This window comes from Ammospiza nelsoni, chromosome 2 (genome assembly GCF_027579445.1).
Source record: "Ammospiza nelsoni isolate bAmmNel1 chromosome 2, bAmmNel1.pri, whole genome shotgun sequence".
NCBI lineage: Eukaryota > Metazoa > Chordata > Aves > Passeriformes > Passerellidae > Ammospiza > Ammospiza nelsoni.
Genome location: NC_080634.1, coordinates 30,579,958 through 30,605,144, shown reverse-complemented (window position 1 = coordinate 30,605,144; position 25,187 = coordinate 30,579,958). Strand labels below are relative to the sequence as shown.

The 25,187-nt window shown below is 45.3% G+C and overlaps 1 protein-coding gene and 1 non-coding gene across 2 annotated transcripts; both read right to left on the bottom strand.

The window, feature by feature from the left end:
* Window positions 1–360: 360 nt before the first annotated feature.
* Window positions 361–25,058, bottom strand: NCAPD2 (non-SMC condensin I complex subunit D2). Its single transcript, XM_059493994.1, has 31 exons — window positions 24,928–25,058; window positions 24,762–24,837; window positions 24,608–24,666; window positions 23,980–24,161; window positions 23,308–23,447; window positions 22,908–23,035; window positions 22,700–22,823; window positions 22,460–22,607; window positions 21,404–21,601; window positions 20,764–20,898; window positions 20,126–20,210; window positions 19,331–19,508; window positions 19,003–19,124; window positions 17,862–18,071; window positions 15,720–15,894; window positions 14,127–14,211; window positions 13,858–13,991; window positions 12,748–12,880; window positions 11,160–11,244; window positions 10,894–11,055; window positions 10,448–10,662; window positions 8,705–8,816; window positions 8,275–8,398; window positions 7,921–8,076; window positions 7,543–7,720; window positions 6,411–6,505; window positions 4,282–4,362; window positions 2,032–2,218; window positions 1,682–1,808; window positions 1,392–1,550; window positions 361–1,235 (listed from the first exon to the last, which is right to left on the bottom strand). Exons 1-31 carry the CDS (start codon window positions 25,049–25,051, stop codon window positions 1,153–1,155), a joined length of 4,200 nt encoding a protein of 1,399 aa, XP_059349977.1. The 5' UTR covers window positions 25,052–25,058; the 3' UTR covers window positions 361–1,152.
* LOC132070436 (small nucleolar RNA U85) lies at window positions 24,236–24,558 on the bottom strand. The gene has a single exon (XR_009417999.1). It is a non-coding gene; the product is annotated as a small nucleolar RNA U85 (small nucleolar RNA).
* Window positions 25,059–25,187: the final 129 nt, after the last annotated feature.

Below are 25,187 nucleotides of genomic sequence, written 5' to 3'. Positions count from 1 at the left end.
GCTACTTCTGCAGTCAGAGCAGAAGGGAACTGAGCAGCATGCTCTACTTGCTGGGGGAACCCCTGAGCACAACTGTGGGAAGGTGGTAGAGCCTCAGAGACAGAGACCGCAGATCTGCAGGAACCAGTGGAGAGGAGGAGCACCCTTCCTGTTCCTGCCCAGCTGGTGACTAGTCTGCTTTCCAGGCAGCTGATAAGGTAAGAGGAAATAATTCTGTAGTAAGAGCTCTGGGACAAATGCCAACTTGCCTCTAGACAGAAGGTTAAAGGTTATTTATGTGATTAACACAGAATCTAATTTAGGGCACTTCATGTTCACAGGGCAGTTTAAGGAGTGCCAGGACTGACTTGAAAACTGATGTGGCATTTGCAAAATGAAAAAAGCCAAGTGCCAATTTTACTTGAAACATAAGTGGATTTGCAGCAAATACATTCCAGAAAACAGTAAGACAATCAAGGGTATCAGTATTCTTAGTAACTTATCAAATAAGCATTATTACAAGTTACTTCTAAAGTTTTAGTGTTGGGTTGGTTTTGTTTTTTAGTTTTTAAAGATGTATTTTTTCCTATGGACTTTACCTATTGTTTATTCAAGTGCTCTAGTCTAAGGTAGCTTTCTCTTTGTCCTCACACCCCACTCCCTGAACACTTCTTTGATGCAATATGCACAAGAAAAACATGCAGGCGCCTTCACCTCAAAACCCTTGGCTTGGATTTACAGGATAAGAGCTTCAAAAAGCATGAAATATAAAAGGGCCTAAACCCAACACCACTGCATTGGTCCTGTGATAAAAGCTGAATAGTGTAGAATAAAGCACATACAAAATAAGAAAGGAATGAGCATTTTGTACTCTGTGGGTAGTTTGGCTCTTCTTAGACTTTCTTCCAAAGATTAAAAAAAAAAGTTAATAAGAGCAGCTTATTCTCATCTGCAAAGTCAGGGCAAAATCAGTCCAAGTGCCATGTTCATCATCACTGCCTTTCTTTGTGGAGATATCAGAAGAAAGGGTTGGAATTGCTTTATGCTGGTGTTAACTTCCATTTTGTCCTCCTTTAAAGCACTGTCATATTCTGGGGTAGTTGAGACAAGAGAAGGCGACGGTTGCATAAAGGGAGTTTTATTTTTAGTTAAAGGCAGTGGCAGATGGCTCCTTCAGCGCCGCCGTCGGGCTGAAGATCTGGTGATGGGAGTTGTTTTGGTGGGGGTTTCTTCCTCTCTTAATTCTGCCAATAGCTCTAAAGAGAGTAAAACATGTCAATAATGAGCACTCTGCCTTGAGCAGAGAAATCTACAGGCAACCTCCACAGTGGTCTGAAGCCCATGACCAAAGAGACATCCCTGTTGGGCATGTAGTCCTTCCCCCCTCAGAGCACACGTGTGCAGCGCCTTACCATCCTCAGAGTTGTTCTCCTCGTCACTGGAGAAGGTAATGACGGTTTTTTTGCGTGGAGGGCGCTTCTGGGCACGCTTATGATTTTGGAGGATGCGGGATGGGGGCGTGACAAAATCATTATCTGAGTTGGCTGGGCTTAGGGGCTGGCGCCGTGAACCTGTCAAGAAAAAGGGAAAAAATAGAGAAAGGCAGCAAACTTCTGTCTGTAAGGCTGAGGAGAAGTGCTTAGGTGTTTCTGCTGGACTGCAGGATCAGGGGAAGGCTGGAATGTCACAAAAAGGAACATACTTCCTATTGGTTTCTGCTTGGCTGGTGCTGGCATTAGAGTCTGACTACCGTCCTGGCATGTCTCTGTGGAATCCAGTCCTCGCTTATGGGAGGCAGACAGCTTCTGCTCCAGCTCTTCAGCTAGAGCCTGATGGAGATATAAAACAGCAGTGCAGGGGAAAAAAAAAGAGAAGGTGAAGGGAGAGAAGTATTACATCCATAGCAGAATTGCCATCAAGTTAAAGGAATAAATTGATAAATTGTTAGCGGTGAGGAAAAGTCTGTTTAAAATGAACAACTGCAGGGCTTTCCAGTCCCTGCATGTAAAAAGCAATTGTTTTCTGGCCTGGACCCTTGTCCCACAGCCTTACTTTAGCCTCAGGTTTGACGCCTGCTCTGCGGAATCGAGCCAGCACGGTTTGGAAACTATTGTAGACAGCTGGATCTTGGAGCTTGTCTGCAAAGCAGTCATAGTTGTCCTGCAGCTTGTGAAGGCCCCGCTCCGAGACTGGAAGCAGAGCAAGGCAGTGGGACAGATCCCGATACTGACGCTCAGTCCTGGCAAAGACAAAGATCACCGTTAGCTCCTACAAAAAGGGGTGTGTGAGGATGAGCACATCCCATCCAGAACTACCAGCATTTCCTGCAGGTGCTTCTGCCCTGGACAACATGAGATTCAGGTTGTTCTGTTACAGGTCAGCGACAGGGTGCTGTGCCATACCACAGATAACCACCACTGTATTCCATGACACTGACTTAGTGCCTGTTGGAAAAACATGAAGGCTCCACTGCTAAAGAGCACAGTCACTTGTTTGAAAAATGTCAGAGGTTACTGCTGACCAGGAGGAAAAGACTCAGTGAGGTCAGGACTCCTCTTGAAAGGCCTTATTTCAACCACGTAACAAACCCCCCTGGCTGTTCATTTTTGCATGTTTGAGATGATCTCAAGCAGAAGCTGTATTTGATGTTCTCTCTCCCTTTCCTGGTTAGTTACATAAAGAAGGTCACAGTCATTAAGTTATAAAGTCAGCAAATAACAAATGCTGCATCAGAGAATGACTACATTCAAATTCCAGCAAAAGTTACTGGAATAAAACCAAAGGGAAGGAAAAACAAAAGCACAAACTAACATCCCTAATGTAGATCACTGTGATGGAATGGAAAGGGAAAAAGCAAAGCCAAAGCCCCTGTTTTTAATATACACTAAGTGAGGGCCTCAAGTCTGTCCAGCACAAGCTGTCTCAGGATGCTCTGCTCAAGCCCAGACAGATGGAGAACAAAGCTGCAGCATCCAGGTATTCCACCTGTAGTCTGAATGACACCTGGCAAGTTCCTATGTTTAGAAGTCCAGAAATGCTGAGGAGAAATGCTGAGGAGGGTGATGGTGGCTGCAAATCTGCTCTGAGAAGCTCCTGTTTTAGCTTGGAGTGAGAGTCTTGCTCTAGCAGTACCACTAGTGTGCACCAAGCTCATCACCTTCATGGTACAGAAATATCAGGGCATTCTACTAAAAGTGAGACAACACACACACAGACAGTTAATTACAAATGTGGTGAGAAGAGCTCACCAGTGCTCCTGGGAGCTGGAGAGAGGGACCAGTCTCCACTCTTTCTCAGGAAACAAAATCCAAATATTTTGGGAAATATGCAACTCCCTGAGGCAGCTGAGCAGGTCACATGCCCAGGCACTGTGCACAAATGGCCAAGATAAGCAGACAGCTTAAATCTCAAGGGCAAAGCCACAACAATGGAGAAGGAAAACCACGGGAATGGAGGGAAGCAGGGTACACCAAAACCAGTGGAAGTTAAAATTAAGATATCTCACTGGAATGGAAGGAGATAAATTTCTATTATTATTCTTCTTGGAAAGAAACAAAAAGTGTATGCCTGGTCAGTGAAGTTACAGCTCGGGGAGCAGGAGAAAAGCAGCAAAAAAGCCTTAAAATCCAGAAAGCAAAATTACATCCCAGATTTACAGCATGGGTCCTGCACTCTATACTCTGTAATCAGCAATGTACAAGCAAGGTATGCACATCTTGGAGATGGAGCAGAGCAAAAGCCAAAGTGTATGGTGGCACAAGCCCTTAGGTAAAATAATAATAATAATAAAAAACCCAGAACAGAGTCCCAGATGTAGACTTGGTACTGAGCAGCCCATGCACACAGAACAAGGACAGGCCTGTATCAGCTTGATAGTTGAGATCATCCCAGACAGGATTGCTAGAAAGATCCCAACTTCTCAGCTAGCTGATTTCCTAGCTGAGCTGCAAGGGAATAGCCTGTGGAGAAGGATCACAAAAGTATGTAAAATCCACATGTGGGATGTCTCCTTGCTCAGCTATAAAGAATATCTAGACTGTCACAAAACCTTTTCCTTAAAAAAGGAAGGAAGAGGGGGGTCAATCACTGCATTATAAAGCCAAAAACCTTAATTTATAAGTATTCATGTATTTTTAGGAGAAGGTAGTTAAAAAAAAAGGGAGACCTAAACCAAGTTATGTTGCATTTGTCACATGAAGAATATAATGGGAACCTTCTACAACCACAACATACAAGCTCATATCTTCTGAAAAATCCTGAGAAGCAGAAACACTTGTCAGGAAAATTAAGATTACAACCCACCTGGCAGTCCGGAATCTCTGACAAAGTTTCTCCACCAAGCTCTCTGTTTGTTTGTCTTTTGTAATATATGAGAACAGATGTCTGCAAGGGGAAAAAAGCACAAAAGATTAGAGCCTACAGAGGAATCCCCATTTCAGGGAGGAGGGGTGCTGAAAAGGCAGCAGTGCTGACTTCTTATCTGCTCCTTCCATCCAGTCTTAAGAGCATGCAGCACCTCCAGACAATCTCCTCACCTCACAAGTTGCACTGACAGAGTAGTTTGTCTGACAAGCAAACCTTGAGGGGAGCACTGTGGCATGCAGCATTTTCCCTCCTCAAAACCATGCTTGTGGCTTTTTCACTATTAATTTGCTGAAAGTGTGTTGTTGCGTTTTGGATCAATGCAAAAGTGAGCACCACTTTGCACTAAAATGGGAACAAAGTCTAGCAGAACTTAAATGCTAACTTAATCCATTAGCTTCTTGAGGGATAGAGACACCTGGACTTTAGCACAGTTAAGTACTGGTGCATTTTGCACTATGTCCTCTTAGAAATCACTGAATAACTTCTATTTATTAAGAAGGTCCTGCTGCTCTCCCCATTTCTTGTACCAACATTTCTGTTTACTTTAACTCAGTTAGGTTGCCACTGGCCTTGATATAGTTGTTCTAAAGGACTTCCTAGTTCAGTCTTTGTTATGTCTACAACCACCACACCAAGCTGCTTTTCTAAGATACATAACAGAGACAATATTGTCAAGAGTCCTCCCTTTGCATTTTTTCCAGCATCAATTAATCTTTAACTACTATTTCCCTTCTTTTCCTATTTAAAGATATGTGGTGTGTTAACTGATTATCAGGTCTTTAAAATTAATTATCCTGATGCTAATTTGATACCTATCTACATTGTTCAATCAATACTGCCTCTTCTCTTATTTGCCAGACACCTCCAGTTCTCTCCAAAAATGTTGTTTGAAGTAAAAAGTTCACCTTACCCCTGTTTTAACCCAACCAATCACACTTTAATGCAATTGCTACAATTATGCTCTATGTCTGTGGTAATACCTTCAGTTTGATATTAATTAAAAAGTATTGAAAAATCCAAAATTATTAAATTATTTGGATTTTTTTTTTACATGCTGCCTCTTGTCTACCTGTGATGGTTTGTTTCACTTCAGGCATTAACTTCTATGTGTGCTGTCAGGAACTACAAGCTATAATTCCCAGTATTTCACATTACCCTCCTTAATTAAAGCTGAAGCAAAGATATCCATCTACTTTTGCCACCATAAATTAATTTTAGTTTCAATTACACCCTCACTAATAGACCTTTTCTGTGTCTTGCAATTCCTACCTATCCAAAATCCCATCCCTCTTCCTAAATGCACTGGATTCTCATAGACAGGAAGACTACTTGAAAAATCACAGGAGATTTTATTGCTCTTCTCTTCAGCAACAGCAATACTTTTGTCTAACACCCCCTTCTATAATCCACAGGGATTCAAATGACTCAGAAAAAACCCTCATGTGGTCAAGTTTCAGAAATGAGAGGAAAATGTCTGTACTTTACCAATAAAGATATTATTAGTGCTGTCTATGAGCAACCTATAACCACAGATTGAAATATTCCAAGATCTCTATACTCCAGAGTCAGGCTTTCTTGAAAAAAAACTGAAACCAAACAAGAAAAAAAAAAAACCAAACAAAAAACCCCCCACAAAACAAACCACCAGAAAGCCAACCCAGACCCAAACCTGTTACTGTAACTACAGCTTTACTAAAACTGCTTACAAAACTCCAGTAGTCACCAAAATGATAAAGGCAGCAGCTTTAAAACCTGTTGTGTTTTCCTAATGTTGCATATCCACGTTCCCATGCATAAACCCAACTATTTTCCTTTTCTAGAGGGAAAGTAATTTTGAGTTGGTGGTTACTCTTTGTAGAGTCTCTCCTCACTCCCAACAGTGTGGCTTTAAAATCAATTCCCCTCAGCATGACTCCATTTCCAGTACAGACTGAAAAAGTCAGATCAAAGAGAACAACTGAAAAAGCATTTTGTACACATCAATGTAGTTTTTCTTCCCTTGATATGGCACCCCCTTTGCATAAACATAGTCCTGGCAATAAGGGATTTATTTAACCTCAGAATACCTCATAATAGTGTGGAAGGATTCCTCCTCTATGCTGCTGTTAGGATCCGAGAGATGACTGATGATGTCTGGAAGCAGGTTATAGACAGCATTACCCTGTGCAGAACACAAATTTCTACATGAGATACAGAATTAGAAAGGATAATTTGAGTCAAGCCAAATAAGCTACCCACTTAAAATTACCTCCTTTTTCTCCACCCCAAATCTTTTGACTGAAAGCATCAGCTTTTTGAAACAAGCTCACACAGCCAGCCAAACCTATCCAGGACTATTTGGCTGGGGAGGAAAAGCCCAGCCAACCAACAAGCTCAACACTGCACCCCAGCTCTGCTCTTTGGCAGACTTGGATGCAGTTTTCTTTGCCTTCCAACCTTGCCACAACCCAACAAAAAAAGCTTCCTGTTGAAGGAAACAGCTCTTTAGTTCATGGAACTGCTTCCCATTTTCTTGCCTGAAAAGATCCAATCCATATTCTCTTTCCCACTGCTTTTACACAGCTTTATACATAGTATAGTCATGCACCTTTCAGAGGTAGGAAGTCAGTGCAGTCAGGTGGCCAGCTCTGCTTTAACAAAGCAAACCAGGACAGAAAAGCCCCAGTGTCACTGCAGCCTCTCAGGCAGTAAATCTCAAACTCTGAAGGGCCCACACAAGGCCGCACATGGAATGAACAGTGGGGGTAACACTGCTCCTGTTCTCACCTGCCTGGGCAGAAACTGCTACAATTTAACTATCTCAGTGTCCCACAGCCAAGAACAACTCAGAAAGGTTTCAGAGAAGGTGCACTGCCTGAGCCATAAGGTCAGGGAACTCTGCTGCAAGGCCTACAGGTGAGTTACAGAAAATTGCTCCTAACCTTGTGCTGGGCATATACAAGCAAGCAAAGGGAAAAGGCAGTGGTTTGGAGCCTGCTTTCCAGTGTGATTGGATGAGGTCAAATTCAGCAACATCAAGCAAGGATGAAACAAAACTTGTATTGCAAAATTTTTTTAACTACCCTCATTTAGTCCACAGAGAGAGAGACCAATGGCTCTACACCATTAACACACCTTCTTCAGGGCTCATGTAATTGACCCAGCCTCCAACAGCCCTTGCCTGCTCTTGTGAAATAAGGTCTCTGAGCATCCACTTACCTTGCTGGCCAGTTCACCAAAGAAGTTCTGAGCCACTGCCACGATTGCCTCCTCTGGGTCTATGAGCAGAGCTGCCATCTCACTCACTTGGCCCTTGACCTTGACCATGTCTTTGAGGATGAGGTGAGTCATCACCAGCCCAGCTGTCTGCCTCACACTGGGGCAGGGGTCCCGCAACCTGACAGGAGCAAAGAGTTACTGCAGAAAGCACCATGGGAGTGTCTGAGTTATTGGTGCCTGTGACAGCCCAAAGCTCTGGTCTTCCTGCACCAGCATCTTCAAATTTGCTTTCTTGGGTCATTCTCACCTTCTGGAGGCCCAGAACCTTCCACAGGGTGTTCGTCACATGTCCTCTCCCAACAAAGAGTGTAGCATTACCTGGCATAGAGATGTGATGTCCAAGGCTCCACCAGGTTGGGGAAGCGGATGGCTAGATCTCCTGCTGCAATTATGAGGTTGGATCTCACATCAGGCAGGGGGGACTTCTCCATCATGGTGAACAGCAGACGCAAGTGGGAGTCACAGAACTCAGAGCTAACAAGACAGGGTACAGGAAAAAAGGGAAAAATAGGAAAATTCCATCTCTCAGAGAGCAGAGGGGAAAAAACAGTTTAAAAAAAGTGATCTATGAACACTGTGTTTGTTCTTTCCTTGGGAAAGGAATTGCAACATTTTCTTGTGCTTTAGTACTAGGAAGGCTGGGGAAAGAACTCTGGCATGGCTCAGCAGTACCTGATCATGCAGAGTTTGCCAAGAGTGAGGGCTGCAGCAGCTGACAGCGCCGAGTCACTGTGGGGTCCAGGGTTGTTGCAGATCTTCAGCACCAGTGGAACAAAGGCAGAGAGCAGGTGCTTCCCTAGAAAGTGAGGATAAAGACAGCGAGCATGAGAGCACTGTGCATCGTGCTTTAGGAACAATTACTCCATTTATCTCAGAGCTGCTGCAAACTACAGTAACTGGTTGACTCACTTTCAGCACTGAACAACCACCTCCAGAAAGGCAGAGCCAAGAAACAGACAGCCTACGTGGAAAGTGACACCATGGAAAATGACAGTGCTTCCTTCCAGAGGAAACAGCCTTCCTCCTAAGGACCTGTTGCCTGCTGTACCTGCTCTTTCACACAGGCAGACAGCCAGTATTGCTCAGTGGCAGCCACACTCACCATCCAGAAGTTCTGTCTCACAAATACTGCGGATGAGCTCGGCCTCGGTGTCATCAGCTGTGGCTCCCACAAGGCCTAGCTCCTCCTCCATAGTGGACTCATTCCCTGTGCTCTGTGCAGAGAGGAGACTGTAAGAAAGATGTCAGGCAACAATAACCTCTTTCTTCACAGGTATGTGCATGTTACCAGCTGCACAACTAAAGTGGAGAACAGACTGACACAGAGTGTAATAACCCACTTTCTCCCAAGAACTGAATGAAGCTGTGAAGGGTAGTCTGGGATTTGCCAGTCCACATGCTACAGAACACCAATCACAGGATCACATAGTTAGGTTGGAAGAGACCACAGTGGATCATCTGCTCCAGGAGGGTCTTCCTAGAACGCATTGCACAGGATTGTGTTCAGATAGTTCTTGGGTATCTCAAGTGAGGGAGACTCCACAACCTCTCTGGGCAACCTGTTCTAGTGCTTGGTCACCCCCACAGTAAAGAAGTTCATCCTCATAATCAGGTGGAACTTCCTGTGCATCAATTTCTGCCCACTGCCTCACGTCCTAGTGCTTGGCACCACCAAGAACAGTCTGGCTCCATCCTCTTGGCACCCCCTTCCAAACAGTTACAGACATTGATGTGGTCCCCTCTCAGTCTTGAGGCTTACAAGAGGCCCAGCTCCCTCAGCCTTTCCTTCTAAGAGATACTTCAGTCCCTTAATCATCTTTATTGCCCTCCACTGGACCTGCTCCAGGAGCACCATGTCTCTCTTGCAATGAGGAGACCAGAATGTAAAGAAAGCTTAAACTACTGACACTACTAAGATAAAACAGACCTAGGAGACATTCAGCATCAGTGTGTGAGTCCTGCATAACTTAAGGGACATTCAAATACTAAAAACAAGAAGCTCAAAGAAGCCTTTGAATTGCTGGTTTTGTGAGCAAGATTATGGGAAACCTTATAGAAAATAAAAAGCAACACAAGGGAAGAAAGGAGACATTGCAATGGGGACCAAATCTGTATCCATCCAACTGCTACTTTTTTGAAAATCTCATACTAACCTCCTCCTGTGTGGAAAATGGTAGTGACACTGATAAGCAGGTGGATGAGAAAATGAACTACAAAGTTCCCTGTAGACTTAGCAGTATAAGCATCTAATAGAGACTGGATACCCAGATGGACACAATGTTTTTCTCTATTCTTACCCAGGAAAGTTAGCCTCATTACACTCTGGAAAATGTTCCAAGATAGACCTAACCAAACAGGGCATTTGTAGCATCTAAATCACATTAGAAAGACTACTGTTAAACCTTCATCATTGCTACCTAACAGAGGATAGGACTTTCAAATCTCCTGGACTTGGGCTCTAGGAAGCCTTTTTCTAGAACTCCAGGGCACAAATGGATGTTTCTTCACCACTACTGCATCAGTTGCAAAAGATTGCACTGGTAAGAAAGAAGATGATGAGTGAAAGGGGAATGTTTTCCTGAAGCAGGAGGATAAGCATGGCCAGGACATCACCCTTCACTCCCTCCCCTCTGCCTCTTCAAAACTCAAGACCAGCATGGGAGTTAACTGAATAGGGTCATTCAAGGACCTCAGCTCTCCCTGTCAATCCTGACCAATACCAGTCTGTTTCTATTCCTGAAGCACACATTGCCCTGTACCTCATGCAGCCTCAGGATTGCATTCTCTAGAAATTTGCTGTAGCTGGGACACCAGAAAAGCTGCCCAAAAACCCCTTGGCTCTCACCTGGGGTCTCTGCTTCTTTGTGCTGGTGTGAGATTGCTTCTTGGTCTTCTCCTCTTTGAGGAGGCGGCACCTGCGTAGCTCTGCACTCACTGACACTTCCAAGTATGCTACCTGCTGCAGTGCCACCTGTCCCACAAGGGCCACCAGGTGCAGCAGCAGGAACGTGGAGAGACTGCCAGAACCATCAGAGACTTTGTGTGGAGAATCCCCTGCATCTAAAGGAGAAAAATGGCCCCAGTTCAGTGTTGATCTAGACCTCTTCCCTGTCAGTTAGTGCCAAGTCTCACCATCTCCACACTCCACAGACTCCTTCATAGCACTTACACCCTCCCATGCCAACACTTCCACCAGCCCCTCAGCTCTACTCTCCTGCAGTTACTCAAGGCCACCCAAAGCAGCACTGGAAACCGCAGGTACAGATTTCCTTCACCAGCTTTTTTCCTCACCAGCTTTCTGCTCATCATCCTCCTGCAGCTTCTCCAGAGCTTGCTGACTGCACACATGAAGGATGTCAGCACAGATCTCCTCTGCCCCTTCTGCCAGCTGGTAGATGAGTGTTACAGCTGCCTCCATGAAGGGGATCCAGTGACTGCTTGGCTGGGCAAAGCCTGATGAGAAGAGGGAGCAATGTACCCACACATACCAATGATAACACAGGTGGTCTCACAGCCCAACCCCATCCCCTCCAAACCTGCTGCTGACCTGGGCTCACCTTTACTCACAGTCTCACTCAGGCAAGCAAAGAGCATGTGGTTCTGGGGCAGTCGAAAAGGGGCGCTGTTCTTCCCCAGTGCTGGCTGCAGAGACAACAGGTGAGTTACACAAGATCCTCCCATGCCCTTCCGAGTACTCAGCCTTCCTGTGTGCACAATGTTCATCAAACCCATGCCAGGGACATCCAGTACTGCTCTGCTGCTAAACATGCAGCAGGGGCATTACTGTCACTTGTGACACCAGGGTAACTACACTGGGAGGATTTAAAGCTTGACCAAATGATGATCCCAGGCCAACCCAGACACTTCTCACCTTAAACCAAATAACTCTTTGAAATGTCAAAAGGATTCATTTAAAATCTGATATTATTTACTCACTCTCTGCAATGAATAAAGAGGGAAACCTCTGGAGCATCTTAGAATCAACAACAGTAAGTCCAGCTTGCCTTGGGGTACTCCAGAACCACATAGGTTTGTTTAAAAGCAAAATATCATCAGTGGAAATAACCCAGGATAGGTCTGGATCCAAGATCACCTCACACTAAGGTTGTTGCATATATTCTGTATCAGTCACACCACCTTTTAGGTTGGGAATAAGATAACCTAGAGAAATACTAAACCAAGTATGACAATACCTGAGGTGTCCCAGCACACCTGTGTCTGCCTGATGAATATATACTTGAACAAAACAGAACTGGCTTGAGGATTTACCAGCTTTCAGTAGCTCGAAATAAGAACTCCTGAGTGACCTGATTTTCAACTCCTGATTTCTGGCTGGGAGGATGGGTGGGGAACAAGAGCTACTGCCAGTCAGTCAGCCAAATATTTTCAGTTCAGTCCCTCCTCACATACAAGCTTAACTGCAGACTTAAGTCAACCAAAAATTGAATTACAGCCATCTTTAGAATATTTAAGAATGTTGTGATACACATTAACTCATGAAGTTCATACAGCAACATCCCCAGTGGAAGGGGCTGTCACAGAATGATGCTGCTCTGTAAAGGAGGACTCCTTTTGTGATGGAACTCCTGAATTAAAATGCCCCAAATGACTGAGTCAAAAAAACAGATTTTTTTTCCAATTGTATTAAAAAAAGAAGTATAAATTGTTTCCCAGGGAAAGAAGCCATCAACTGTCATGTTGTTCTAAGTACAACATGGACAGGTTTGAAAGCCTTTCATGTTTTATATTCTGCTATACAGCTGACAACTTCTGAATATCAATTAATAGGGAGGGCAAAAGAATCACACCATCAGAAAACATCAGTAGAGGAAAGGGCTTCATGGTTGAGAAAACACAAATCAGTTTAGAATTGGGAGTCTGAAGAAGAGACTTGAAAGGAAAACATATTTTCTTGTGCACTGAACTCTTTACTAATTGAATCCAGCCTGTTGCCTAATGAAAATTCTTTTATTACATGTTCACTGGTGTGTGCTAAGCTTTCCAGACAGTGCTGCTGAATGGTCTCAACCTACTTAATTTCAAAATCTGTAAAAAATTAATTACCTCTCTCTTTTCTTCCATGCAAACAATTTCCCCCCTTTCTTTGTTTCTGGACGGACCTAAAGAACAAACCCATAGCCTTACCTTAGGGTTACTGGCAAGCTTGGAAATAACATTGCATACTTCTTGAGGCAGCCTGTAGTCTTCACATGCCTTCTCAGACAGTCCCACTGTCACCAAGATGTCCAGGTTGGTACCTATGATCTCTGGCTTTCCTCTGTGGAATGGAAGGGATGGGGATATCACATGAGATGCTGCTGAAAGTTTATGGAACTATGGATAACCAAGAGAAATACTGCTTGTGCCTTGTGGAAGGGAGTGGTTTGAATAAGGGGAAAAAATAAAACCCATCCAAACAACTCAAGATACAGCTAGAGGAGCAGCAAGCAGTATTCCACAGAAGCCAGTGTAATCCACTCTCCACTAGGAGATGAGTTTATCCATAGTGATCAACAGCCTCTTTGTAAAGAAAGAAGATTCTTGACTCTTTTTTCCCATCAGAAAGGACCAAAATTTAGAGGGGTAAGAAAAACGAAAATGCTGGAAAGTAGGAAAGAGTAGAGAAGCTCAGGACTTGTGACATATACCATTCCTTCCTCTACTGTGGGAAACAAAACAAACCAAACCAACATTTATCCAAAAAAAAGCCAATCCCAAATCCATACCCACCCGTTCCCATTTCTGCCTGTGAAAGAACTTTAGGATCATCATTATGCAGGCCTGTTTCTGACTAATGAAGGACTGAAGTAAGGACAGCAAGAAGTGCAAGTAAGGTGAATGCCAAAGGGGAAACTGAGGAAGTGAAAACCTTTTAGTGCAGATACATTTTTTTGCCCCCAGAAAGTGAAACAGATTCATTTTTCTTCATGCTAAAGGCTCCAGACATCTCTACTCAGCAGCTTCTCGCTGTTCTTATCCAAACACAGACAAAGCTGCAGAGTTGTGACACTGTGAACTCTGGGAAGGGATGGGTATTCACACAAGGAAAATAATCTCATCATAATCATTCAGAGGCCGTGTTGGTGGGATCCAGCAAAACTATGTTTAGTTCCAGGCTTCATTACCCCACGATAGGGTTACTATTTTTGAAGCTAGAGCCAACGAGTCAGCTGATGCAGCACCCACAGTTCTTCAATAAAATCGACTCCCTGAACACCCTTCCACTGAGAGGCTTTGACCTGGCCCCAGGCTCACCGTGCCATCATCCCCAGCAGCATCACGGCAGCGCGGCGCTCCAGCGCTGAGCACGGAGACTTTTCCGTGAATCGCTCCCAAAGCAGCTGGGTCACAGCAGGCTTGATTTCATCCTTCTGCACAAACTCCGAGATCTGCAAAAGGCATGAAATTAAAAAATTAGAGAGAGGCAAAGGAGAATGAACTTCAAAGTAAAGATGTAATCTGCATTGACTACTGTTTGAATAAAACAGATGCACAACCCAAACCCAGGCAAGGCAAATACTCACTATCTCCTCTAAGCACTGTAGCATTCCCAGTGATGCATCCACCATGATGAGAGACAGATTGTGCACCAGGGCCTGTGCCTTGGCCCTTCAAAAGGGGAAAAAGAACAAGAAAATATTAAAAGGTAAAGAAAAAGCAACTGTCATAATTACTGCCCTATTGAAAAGGCTGAAACCATCTGTTGGAGAACAGACATGATCCACAGGATCAGGAAAACTCCCACAACAAGCTTGAGTTCTCAAAGTCATCCAACTCAAGTGCCAATGACCATGATGTGAGCTTGTAAGTCCATTGTCTTATGCATTGGTGCTTCTTCTGGTGCTTAAAGATCCAATCAGAGGCACTAAGCAGCCACTTCCTAGTTTCTTTGCAACCACAAGTCAAAGTACAATTCCCTAGAAACTGAAAATCTCTCTATGAACAAATGAGGACAGAGCACCAACTGCAGGAGTACTGTTTCCAGGCAATATTATCAGGAAGAAATAAAAAGCAGCAGGTGCTCTTTATTTGCCTGATGGCACAAATGAGGGTGACTTATGGTGCATCTCACCAAGGATCACACTTATTGCATGAGTATCCAACAGGATTTACAAGAGTGTAAGCACTAAAAAAGAGCAAGTGCCACAGCAGAGAGGAGACACAGCTCTTCTCTAGTATGGGAGAAGCAAACTTGCAAGTGGTAGCCAGCTCCCACCACCAAATCCTCAAGAAGGATAAGCAACAAAGACCGTTTAACATCCTCCCATCTTAACATTCTTAACATCTAAGGCATGTAGAAATTGTTAGAAAAATATTTAAGATGGGTCTGACTGAAATACAAACAGAAATACATGTGAAAGCACCCAAATAAGAAAAAACCTTGTATAGTGTGAAGGATAAAGAAATGGGGAATGTGTTGTGTGCATCAGAAGATGAATGCCTACACGTGACCAAGGCCACAGCATGTATGACTTGTCAGCTAAAAACCCTGAGGTTTGGTAACAGAAATACGGTTTCAACTTTAGACCACACTGTTTCTCTTATCCCAGCAGAATGAACAACTACAGCTATAAGAAACTCAAACAACTGACACTGGCCAACAACTTTGCCCACAGAGTGAAGTATATAAGACTCCTGGACATGGGATGACTCCATATCAACAGGTGACTCCTAACAGGCTGAAATTCATTTTTGCCAATCAAGAGCCCTTCTGGCAAGAGAAGAATTCATAATTAACTCTTCTTGTTTCCTATCAGATAGGAACTCTACCCAGAGTATTTAGGCAGTGCTTTGTACGAAAGTGAAATTTATGAGAATAAATATTAGTGCCTGACAACAGTTTAACTTCAAGTACTTCTCAGCATCTGCTTTGCAAGGTCTCACAGAGGTTTGCTGCATGAATTTCCGACACGTGAGCTCTATGACAAACTAAGGACAGAAGCTCAGCAGTAGCTCCTGCAGGAAGACTGGGATACTCAGATAATAACCTCACATTTCAGCTCAGCATGAAGCATGCCAACTCTCAGTTTTCTTCCTGTCCATACCCCATTCCCAACAGCAGAAAGGGAATGGGGGGGAGGGAAAAGAAAAAAACAATTGATTAGGGAGATCCATACCTCTCGGAATCCTCGCTGGGGCTCAGATAGAGCTGTCTGTAGGCATTGAGCACAGCCTCCTTAATTCCAGGCTCCTTTGACCATATGAGGGGCAGCATCCTGCGGACTCCAAGCAGTGCCTGGGGCACCCCAAACTGTGAGACTCTCACGAAGAACTCAATGGCTTCCTGCACCACTGCAGAGAGAACAGTTGTGATAGTGCAGCTCTTCCCCAGTTCCCATTAAAGAGGCCATTAAAACAAATTCATTGTTTTAATGATGAACTGGTCTCACAGCAAGCTTTACAAGCATCTAGGAATCACTGCTACTGTCTGCAGAGGGCTTGAGTCAGAATGGGATCACTAGCACAGAGATGTAGCTGTCCCAGAAAAGAGACACACATTAACAATATCACAGCTAAATCCAATGTGATATAGTTAGGGAAAAAGCACAGAGACTATCTTTGAGGAAGAACAAAATTCTCTTCTGGGAAACAGTAGCTTTGGGAAAAAAGATCTCATAGTCGCAGCAGACAGCTGAATATAAGCCCCAGTGCAATGCTAAAACCAGAGGAACTGAGCTATTTGATGTACAAATGGGGTAAGGAGTACTGTGTTTGGTTCCAGCTTGACTACTCCTGAAATAGACTGCTCAGTCTTCTCACAAGACAAAAAAATAAAACCCCATTAAGTTAGAGCACATCACAAGACATCCACAGCAGTGATCAGAGGAGTTGTGCTGCAACAGACAGTTCACAGAGTCTGACCTCTGGTTAAGTAAGAGCTGTTACCAGTATAAGCCCTTACAAACTAGAATTAAGAATATCTATCAGGTGAGCTGGTATGCTTTCCCTGTCCCCAGTCACACCAGAATACATACATTTGCAACAGAAAAAAATTTAAAACTTCAAATATTAAATCTTTAATTAAGAAAGGGTCAATCTGATCACACACATCCCTTAGCACACACCAGTCTCTTCCTAACCCAGCAGCATACTCTCTCCAAATGGAGACAATGTCTCAAAGCACTTCTGCTATTCAGACACTAAATTTGCCTTCCTTATACAGCACAGGACACCACGGAAATGAAAAGTTATTAAAATTTGTGCATCCATTAAAAAAACATCCCCACAATCAAACCCCAGGTGCTGAAGTACCAGGTAGGGCAATTTCTTGGCCTTGAACTTCAAAGGATTGGTAAAGACACTGAACCCAGGAGTTCATTTTTTTTGTGTGCAAATAGCTAACAATACCAAACCTTGCTGGGGAAGCCCACATGCTTATCACAAGTAACACGAGCCCTCAGCAGAGATGAAGCCTCAGAAGCGTTTGGATGAAGTCTGGGGCACTGCAGTGCCCACACCATCCACACCCCAGATGTGTCCAAGTGCATGCGCTGGAGAGGATGGGAGCAGGACTTGTGCCCCTCATCCCTTGGAAATGCCAATTTCTCATAAACACTACAAAAAAGTCTAAGTGATTACAGTAGTTCTAATATTAAATATGAACAGCTGAATTAACTCAAAGGCCTTCTGATCACCACCTTTCTCTACAGCACTGAGGAGGACCAGGCCATAGAACCTGTTGATCAGGCTCATGTTTAACTAGAGAATAAAGTTTGAGGAAAGGTGAGTTAGATGAGACCAGCTGTTTACTTCCCCTCTTGTGGCCAGCAAAACAGCTGAAGCTGTGTCAGGGCACTGAGCACATAACCAAACCCAGCTTCACTGGCCAGGCTTACTTTGGGAGAACCTCAGCTGAGATGATGAACATGCATCCCTCCCCACAGGAGGCAGGGTGGCTTCCACAAGTGAACTCACTTTGGTCACCTGACTGTTTTTTTTTTTTACTTTCAGAAAGTCCAAATATATTTCATTTGTTTTTTAAAACAACTTTTAAACATATTAAAAAAATCTTTTTCAATCTTGGTATTTTAAAAAAATGGATTCCTAAAAAGCCTGTTCATGCCCTATTCAACCCCTTCATGACACTCATTTATATGGTGCTCACTTTTCCAATACCCTGGAAATGTCTATGACATCTGCCTAATGAAGAGCAGCTCCTTCAATCTTTTCTCCTTCTCCTGGAGCTCTACCACTCCATTTTCTGTCAAGCAAGGAAAGAGCTAGAATGCTGAATGGGGAAAAGAGGTTATTTCACATACCTGAGACAGAATTTTCGTACATCATCTTGCTGATCAGGTTCAGAGCTTCTGTGATTTTCACTGAGAAGTTGTAAGCATCTTGCAGGTAGTGCACCAACATCTCCTGTTTGACCAGCTCTGTTTGAGGCTGCTCTTCCTGTACAACTTCTTCAATCTTGTCACTGCTGTTGTCATGTGGAGGATCCTCACTGTTCTCACCTGGGCATGAACCTACACAGCACACTTGTTTGTGAGCAGTACTGAAGATACAACATAAACAGGCACAGTTCAGGGCATTTTAACCCTCCTCTCCCCATCTCACAGTGATAGCTTCCAAGAGCCAGGATACAAAAATCCAAATTCTGCAATCAGACCTAGCTACAAAATCTCAGCATGCTGTGGAACAAGTTCCAGCACTACAGTGTGATGCTCCAGAGAACTGCCAGCTGTAGTAAAAGGGTATGGAAAGGCATGGTCCAGTTGGGGAAAACACCATTAAAATGCTGATGGGGTTAATCTGAACTTGATGATTCCCCAAAGATGGATAAGGGCCCTAAAATGGAACCAAGAGCAAGCAAACACTACTACTCCACAGCAGTTTGTGCAAATGTGGAGAGCTCACCAAGTTAAGATTTTTAGACAATAGACTTCCAACAGAAATATGCTCAATGTGATTGGCTAAGTAACCTCATGCTGAAACAAACACCAAACTAAGTGTGTGAAGTCTTAAAAATACACCCAGAGGCTCAGGCCCCAGATAACCAAGGCTCTGCTTGAACCAGATACTTGGTCAAGGCTGCATTATGTGCCACCACCTGTTCAGGAAGCAGAACTCCTGACGAATTCAGACGGGGCAGAAGGGTGTGAGTGGTAACACTGGCTCCACTCCTCTCAGATATGTGAGTGAACACACCAGAAATGCACTTCTATTGGGACCATGGAACTGTTCCAACCAAAAATCAAGATCAATATGATCCAGCTAAATGCCAAGGTACTTGGACAAACCATGAACAAACTGTGCAGAGATGCTGCAGCTCTGGGAGTCATCAGGTACACAGAGACTGAGCCTCATAGGTCAGAAGGAGGGACAGAGTATTCCAGAGGGTTTTAGTCTGGCTCTGGCATTATTTTGGACTTGGGGAACAGAGAGTGTTACAGTTACCTGTGTAAAGTCTCTTCAGAACACCCAGGATTGTTGCTTCCTCGTTTTCCTCCCCAGGGCCCACGAAAGGTTCCTTTCCCTGGAAGCGACACAGGGCCTTCTGCGTAAGGCGGGCTGCGCTCCTGGACAATGACATTGCCCAAGAGAGTATCAGCAACACATCAGAGCAGAACACAAGGGAAACCATCCAACTTTGCCCTGAGCACCTGGGAGAGCAGCTCCTATCAGCATCTTGTACTGGATGCCCACGTCAATCTCTTCCTACAGAGTAATGTTATTGGAAATCACCCCTTGGGATAAACACGGTCAAACTGCAGAGCCTTCTTACTTGTAATTCAGCTTCTTCAACAGCCCAGTGATTTGCTCCACTGTCCTCTCCACTGTTTCTTCAACTTCCAGCACTTCCTCTTCCCCTTCCTGCAGTGGTTGAAAGAGCTGCTGTGTGGCAGCCCTGACTTCTGGCAGCATCGCTTCCCACTCTTCCTCTGGGGCGATCACTGGAGCTACTTAAAAAGCAGAGGGATTGAAGAACACAGACTCAGGTGACACCTTTAATGGGAAGGAAAAACTCATCTGGGACTTAGGAACTTCCCCTACCACCTCCCAGGCAAGCACTGTTCCCATTGCTGATCCCACCCAGACTGCAGTGAGAATAAGGTAAGAACTCTGACTAAAACAAATAAACCACTGAAGGTAGGAAAAAAAGACAGGTAAGAGAACCATCATTTGTTTAGCCTTGGACTTTGGTGCTGCCCACAAATCAATTTTAAATAACATCTGATCAAAATCATGACTCAAGCAGTCCCTGAGTGGTAGAAAAGAGAAACCTGGGAGGGTGTTCATAGATATTTTCAGTTCTTATGCAGAAAATAGGATATATAGCTATAAGGAATGTTGATTTAGACATGGATATTAATGTGATGCTTTTATAACAATACCATAAAGAAAACTGTTGTGAGTTTAATACCAGTGATCTGGTCTCACCATCTCACACAGATAAGGTCTGAGACAAAAGCTGTCACAACCTGGAAGCAAATTTAATATGAGGAAAAGTACATTAATATGAGGAAAAGTAATTTCTAGGACTATCCTAGAAAGTGGAAAGAAGAAGAAAGGAAATTACCTGCTCTGGGTCTGCTACGATCCCTCATTTCTTTCAGTTTCTCTACTTCTTTCTTTAGTGGCTCATCCAAGTCAGTCCAGCTTAACTGAAGATGTCAGGAAGAGAAGAAGAAATATGTTAGCTATCCTCCTTTTCCTGAAATGCCAGAATTCTCCTCTCTCTTCCACTCCCTGCTTTAGTTGTCAATTCCCATAGATAACTATTTTGGGAAAGTGGAAGAGTAGACTCTGGCCCCGATCCTAGAATGAGAACTGCTCTAAGTTCCCTGTCTAAGGCTCAGAAACTCAGGAGAAGGTGCAGCTAAACACAAAGAGCTGCACATCCACAAAGAATATTTTAAAATACTAATTTTGATCCTAAGGAGAGAAATCTCACAGTGGACTCAAAACTGCTGCAGGTTTTCACCTCAGTCACACCCCTCCTGGCCTTCAACACAGCTATGAATTTCACCAAGAGAGGGACGAATCCAAGAACTCAAAATCTGAACCTGGGAAGACCAGAAAGCTGCCAGCTGCAGAATCAAAGGCTACACCATTCCTCCCACAAGACACATAAATGCTACCGCCCTGGCTATAGCACACTGCAGATATTTAGCCTGCAGAGATATCTAACACATCCACCATATTAACTGGAATTACCTTGCTGGAGAAGGGGTTATTGGACAAAAACGCAGCCAGGAGCTGGACTGCATTCTTAACCACTAAGACAGATTTGTCTTTGAGCCGCCCAACAGCCAGCGACAGCACAGCCTGAAACTGAGTCAAAGGCAGGGCCTAGAACACAACAAGAGCACAGATAAAGTATCAAGAAGGCTCAGAGACTTGGGAAAAGTTTACTGCAGACATCTTCATGTACTAAAAAGCACAGATTATAGATTTACAGAAGGCTCTAGGGCTCAAAAGACCTCTGGATATATTCTAGTCCAGCATCCACTGAAAGCAAGGATTTAGGTTATCCAGGATCCTGCTGAGTTGAGTACTAGTATATCTGGTAATTGTGATGTTCTCCCATACCAGTGTGTGAAAAGAGGCTGTATGCTATGCTCTTTCTTCTAGTTTGTTCTGGTAAGAGTGAGCAGCATCTAATTTCCACCCCCCAGTTCCCCCACCCCAGGGATCTTGGGTCTCTTGGAAGAAACTGCAGCCACCACAGTACACAGGGACAGCACCTTTCTCTCTTAAAACTTCAGTCTCTGCAAACAAAAAGCAGGGTGCTAGAAATTCCCACAGAACACACAAGATGGAAGTGAGGAGCACCATTTGCCCAGCACAGACTTGCCTTGCACTGCACGATACGAGTGAAGAGCTGCAGCACGCGGCTGCGCACGAAGCTATGGACGTCACACACGTGGGCCTGCAGCATGCTCAGGAACTTGTCCCGAGTGCCACGGGCTGCTTCCTCCAGCTGGTCACCATTCAGCACCTGCACCAGCACTTCTGCCATGGCTGCCAGAATGGCGTTTCGCATCGTGTAACTCTGCCAAGACAGGAGCTGGTCAACTAGGAACAGACCATGCCCAGAGTTTGGGCCTTCCACATCGCAGGCTCCAGCCCTAAGTGAATTTTTCAGTATAGATATTGTATTAAGTTTGGGTGAATATAGCTGTGCGTGCAAGACAGAGTAACCTTTGCTATGAAGACAGGCTGAGAGTTGGTCTTGTTCAGCCTGCAGAAGAGAAGGCTCTGAGGAGGCACCTAAAGGGGGTTGTGAGAGACCTGGATAGAGACTTTACCAGGGCATTCAGTCATAGGGCAGGAGGGAATGGCCTCAAAGTGAAGGTAGGTTTAGATTACATATCAGGAAGAAATTCTTTACTGAGAGTGTGGTGAGGCACTGGTACAGGTTGCCCAGAGAAGCTGTGGATGCCCCATCCCTAGAACTGTTCAAGGCCAGGTTGGATGGGGCTGTGAGCAACCTGGTCTAGTGGAAGGTGTCCCTAACTATGGCAGAGGTGTTAAGGGCCCTTCCAACCCAAATCCTGCTATCCAGGTAGGTACACCGAAGCCAAGAACTGACATGAGAAATACTTACAGCAGATAAAGAAAAGGTAACACAATGACAAGCTCATCAAGTGCTGAAGAACAAGGGACAACAGTAGGGACCTCAGACAAGTAGGCAGTCTCCTGTTTTCTGACATCTGATAGTGACAACCAGACAGGAGACTGCCATGGTTTCTGTTCCCTTTGCATCTTTTAGGTAAGGGCAGAATTTATTCCAATAGAGCAGGTTTTGGATACTTGAGCTCTGTGAAAGAGGCTTTGTTTCAGACAGAAAAACTGGATAGCAGCATCTCTACTTTGACTTTTCTGGACAGGTGACTTTGCAGAAACATACCTCCCCATCCAAGTGAGGCAGGAGAACACTCATGTTGGAGAGCACCAGAGCTGGAATCTGTTCAGCCAGTTCACTTATAAAAGTAGCATAACCCTTGACTCCAGAAGCCTCACGAGCCAAATCCTGGGGACATTTCTGTCCAATTTCCCTGTACAGAAAGATGAAACAAGGAATGGGGAAACAAGGAATAGCCTCAAATTGCTGCAGATAAAAGGACAAGCCTCCAAGTATTTCTCTCACCTTAGCAGTTCTCCCACCAGGCTTTTTAGACCATACTCTTTAGCCCAGAGGCTCACAGCCTGTGCAAACACTGGGGCTACATGTTCGAAGTGCTGCAGCATCTGTGTGATCTTCAGAGTGGCACCTTTAACACGTGAGAAGGAAGAAGGAGGTCAGGGAAAGTAACTGGGAATGGCTTCAGGGAGAAGGCAGAAGAGCAGGAACTCACCGAACATGCGGTCACAGTGAAGCAGAGCTGCAGCAAGCAGGTGTGTCACAGCCTCCCGAGTGAGCCGGTACCTCTGAAGGCCGATACTTGGGTTCTCCAGGATACGGTAGCAGCTCCCCGTCATCAAGCTACACCCACAGAAGACAGACAGCAAACCTCACTATCACAACTTGCACAAACATCATTCTAGCACACCACCCATTTCTATCTGAGAGATTCTCCAGTGTCCTCTAAAAATTAGCAAGCATCCGAATTTTTTGTGGCCTCTGTGAGGAGTGGTTCCTATGCACATTGCTTTGGCCTCGAGCTGTTTCCTCAGTTTCCCAATGATCTGCACCCCAAATTTTTATTCATCAGAACCAGTCACTCATTCCACCAATATCTCCTCTCCAATTCATACCTGACAAACTCTTCTTCCACCACTAGACCACCCCAAAGCTGATGGAGATCCAGCTGCAGTAGCCGTGTAAGCAGCCGTAAAAGTGGCTCCCTCTCCTCTTCCCACAAGGATGCAGAAGTCTTGGCATGGTTCTTCCTGTTCTAGAAAGGAGGTTACACAGTAAGATACATCAGCAGCTTCACAACAGACAAAACCCTATCACTAACTACTCTGCTTCCTTCAAAATATAAGAAGTCTGTTAAATTCTACAGCATTAAGAGACACACAGTGAGATGTGTGAGATCACAGGGGCTTTTCTCCCCCCAGCTCTTCTCTCTCAGCTCAGGCCAGCACCAGTGCCTTGTGTGGTTTAAGGATTATACCTTCATCCACTGCCATCACAGAAAGGAAATCTTGAGAAAACACTGGCACACTAAGTTCCAGCCAGAAACTCAAGAATGAAATAGAAAGGTCTGGGCATCCAAGTCCCTTCTGAAATTTAGACACGATTGTCCCTTTGCTGTTTTCCATGCACAGTTTCACAGAAGCACCAGTGCTTCACATTATGCACTTCTCTGGCTGACATTATGTTTATATAAACCCAGCTATAAAATCTGACAGATACTACAGAGTTCAGCAAGCTTAAAATTTTATTCTGACTTTTATAATCTTTCCCACAGTCCCTTCACCTACCTTCCTACCAGGATCTGCCTCCGAGCAACTGTTCTTGCAGGTTTCCATTTCAAAGGCATCCATCAGGCCAGTCAGCAAATAGCAGTTCATCTTAAGAGCATTGAGGTGAGCAGCCCGGTCTGCAGGGCTCAGCCCAGAGTCACTCAGGATAGTGGGAAGTTCATTGGAATGATGGGACACCACTGAGGAGAAGCAGAAAGTCATGAGCACTCCTTGCCAGGTGCCTCAGCCATCCTCTCTTTGGGAGGCTTAGAGCAGCCATCAGATTACCAAAGATGTGTGCTCACATCTCACCAGCTGTAACACGGGCTGCCCCCTGCAGCCCAGACCTTGGGCACACTGTGTTGTCCTATCCCCACAGCCCTCCATCAGCTCAGAGAAACACTCGCTCCGAGCTGAAACATCCCACAGATGCATTTTCCAGGGACAGGGGCAAGAGGATTTTCTGTCGGTCTGCCCTTACAGCGAACATGCACAACTCAGCATCGTCCACCAAGATTACAGACCCGTATGACAGGAGTGGGCTGAGGGTGCAGCCCAGCTGGCCGAGTCACATTAGCCTTTATATCATCATTGAGCTGCCAAGGGAAACAAGCTCTCTCTTAGTCCGGAAACAGCGGGTACCCACCGTGCATCATCAGCTCCAGGGCGTCCTCCTTGACAGCCGTGCCCACGGTTCGGAAGTGGCTGCGGGACAAGCACAGGGCGTAAGGCGGCGAGCGAAGAGCGCGGGGCAGAGGGGCGAGTGCCCGCCCTCCCGCCCATCCCTGCCCCGTACTCACTGCAGCACGCTGTACACGCAGTCGAAGTGCTCCAGCACGGCCAGCGCGCCCCGCGCACGGGAGACGGCCCGGAAAGCTGCGGCAAAACAGGGAGAGAGGCGGGGGGATGCCCGTGAGCCTGCGGGCAGGTCCGGGCCCGACCGGAAAGGGGGTGTAGGGACCTTACCTGCGAGTGCGGGCGGCAGGTCGCGGACGGCCAGCACCTCCTGCACCACGTAGCGCCCGGGGCCGCCATCCCGCAGCAGATCGGCGGCAGCGAGGGGCAGGTGGAACTCCGGGGCCGCCGCCATGGCCGCGACAGCCCCGCACGGCCCCAGGCGCTCGAAACCGCGCGCGCAGACCGCGCTCGCCCCGCCCCTTCCCGCCACGGCCCTATCAGCGCCCGCCGGCCTCGCCGCGCGCCGGCCCCTCGCCCAATCGCCAGCT

Bases quoted from the DNA above. Each gene is read 5' to 3' on its own strand.
- NCAPD2 (XM_059493994.1), bottom strand. From the start codon at position 25,051: ATGGCGGCGGCCCCGGAGTTCCACCTGCCCCTCGCTGCCGCCGATCTG. The intron at 19,125-19,330 runs GTAAGAAGGCTC...GTCATTGTCCAG, and splicing joins TTGAAGAAGCTGAATTACAA to GAGCGCAGCCCGCCTTACGC. The intron at 4,363-6,410 runs GTATTCTGAGGT...TTCCCCTTGCAG, and splicing joins TCCTTCCACACTATTATGAG to ACATCTGTTCTCATATATTA.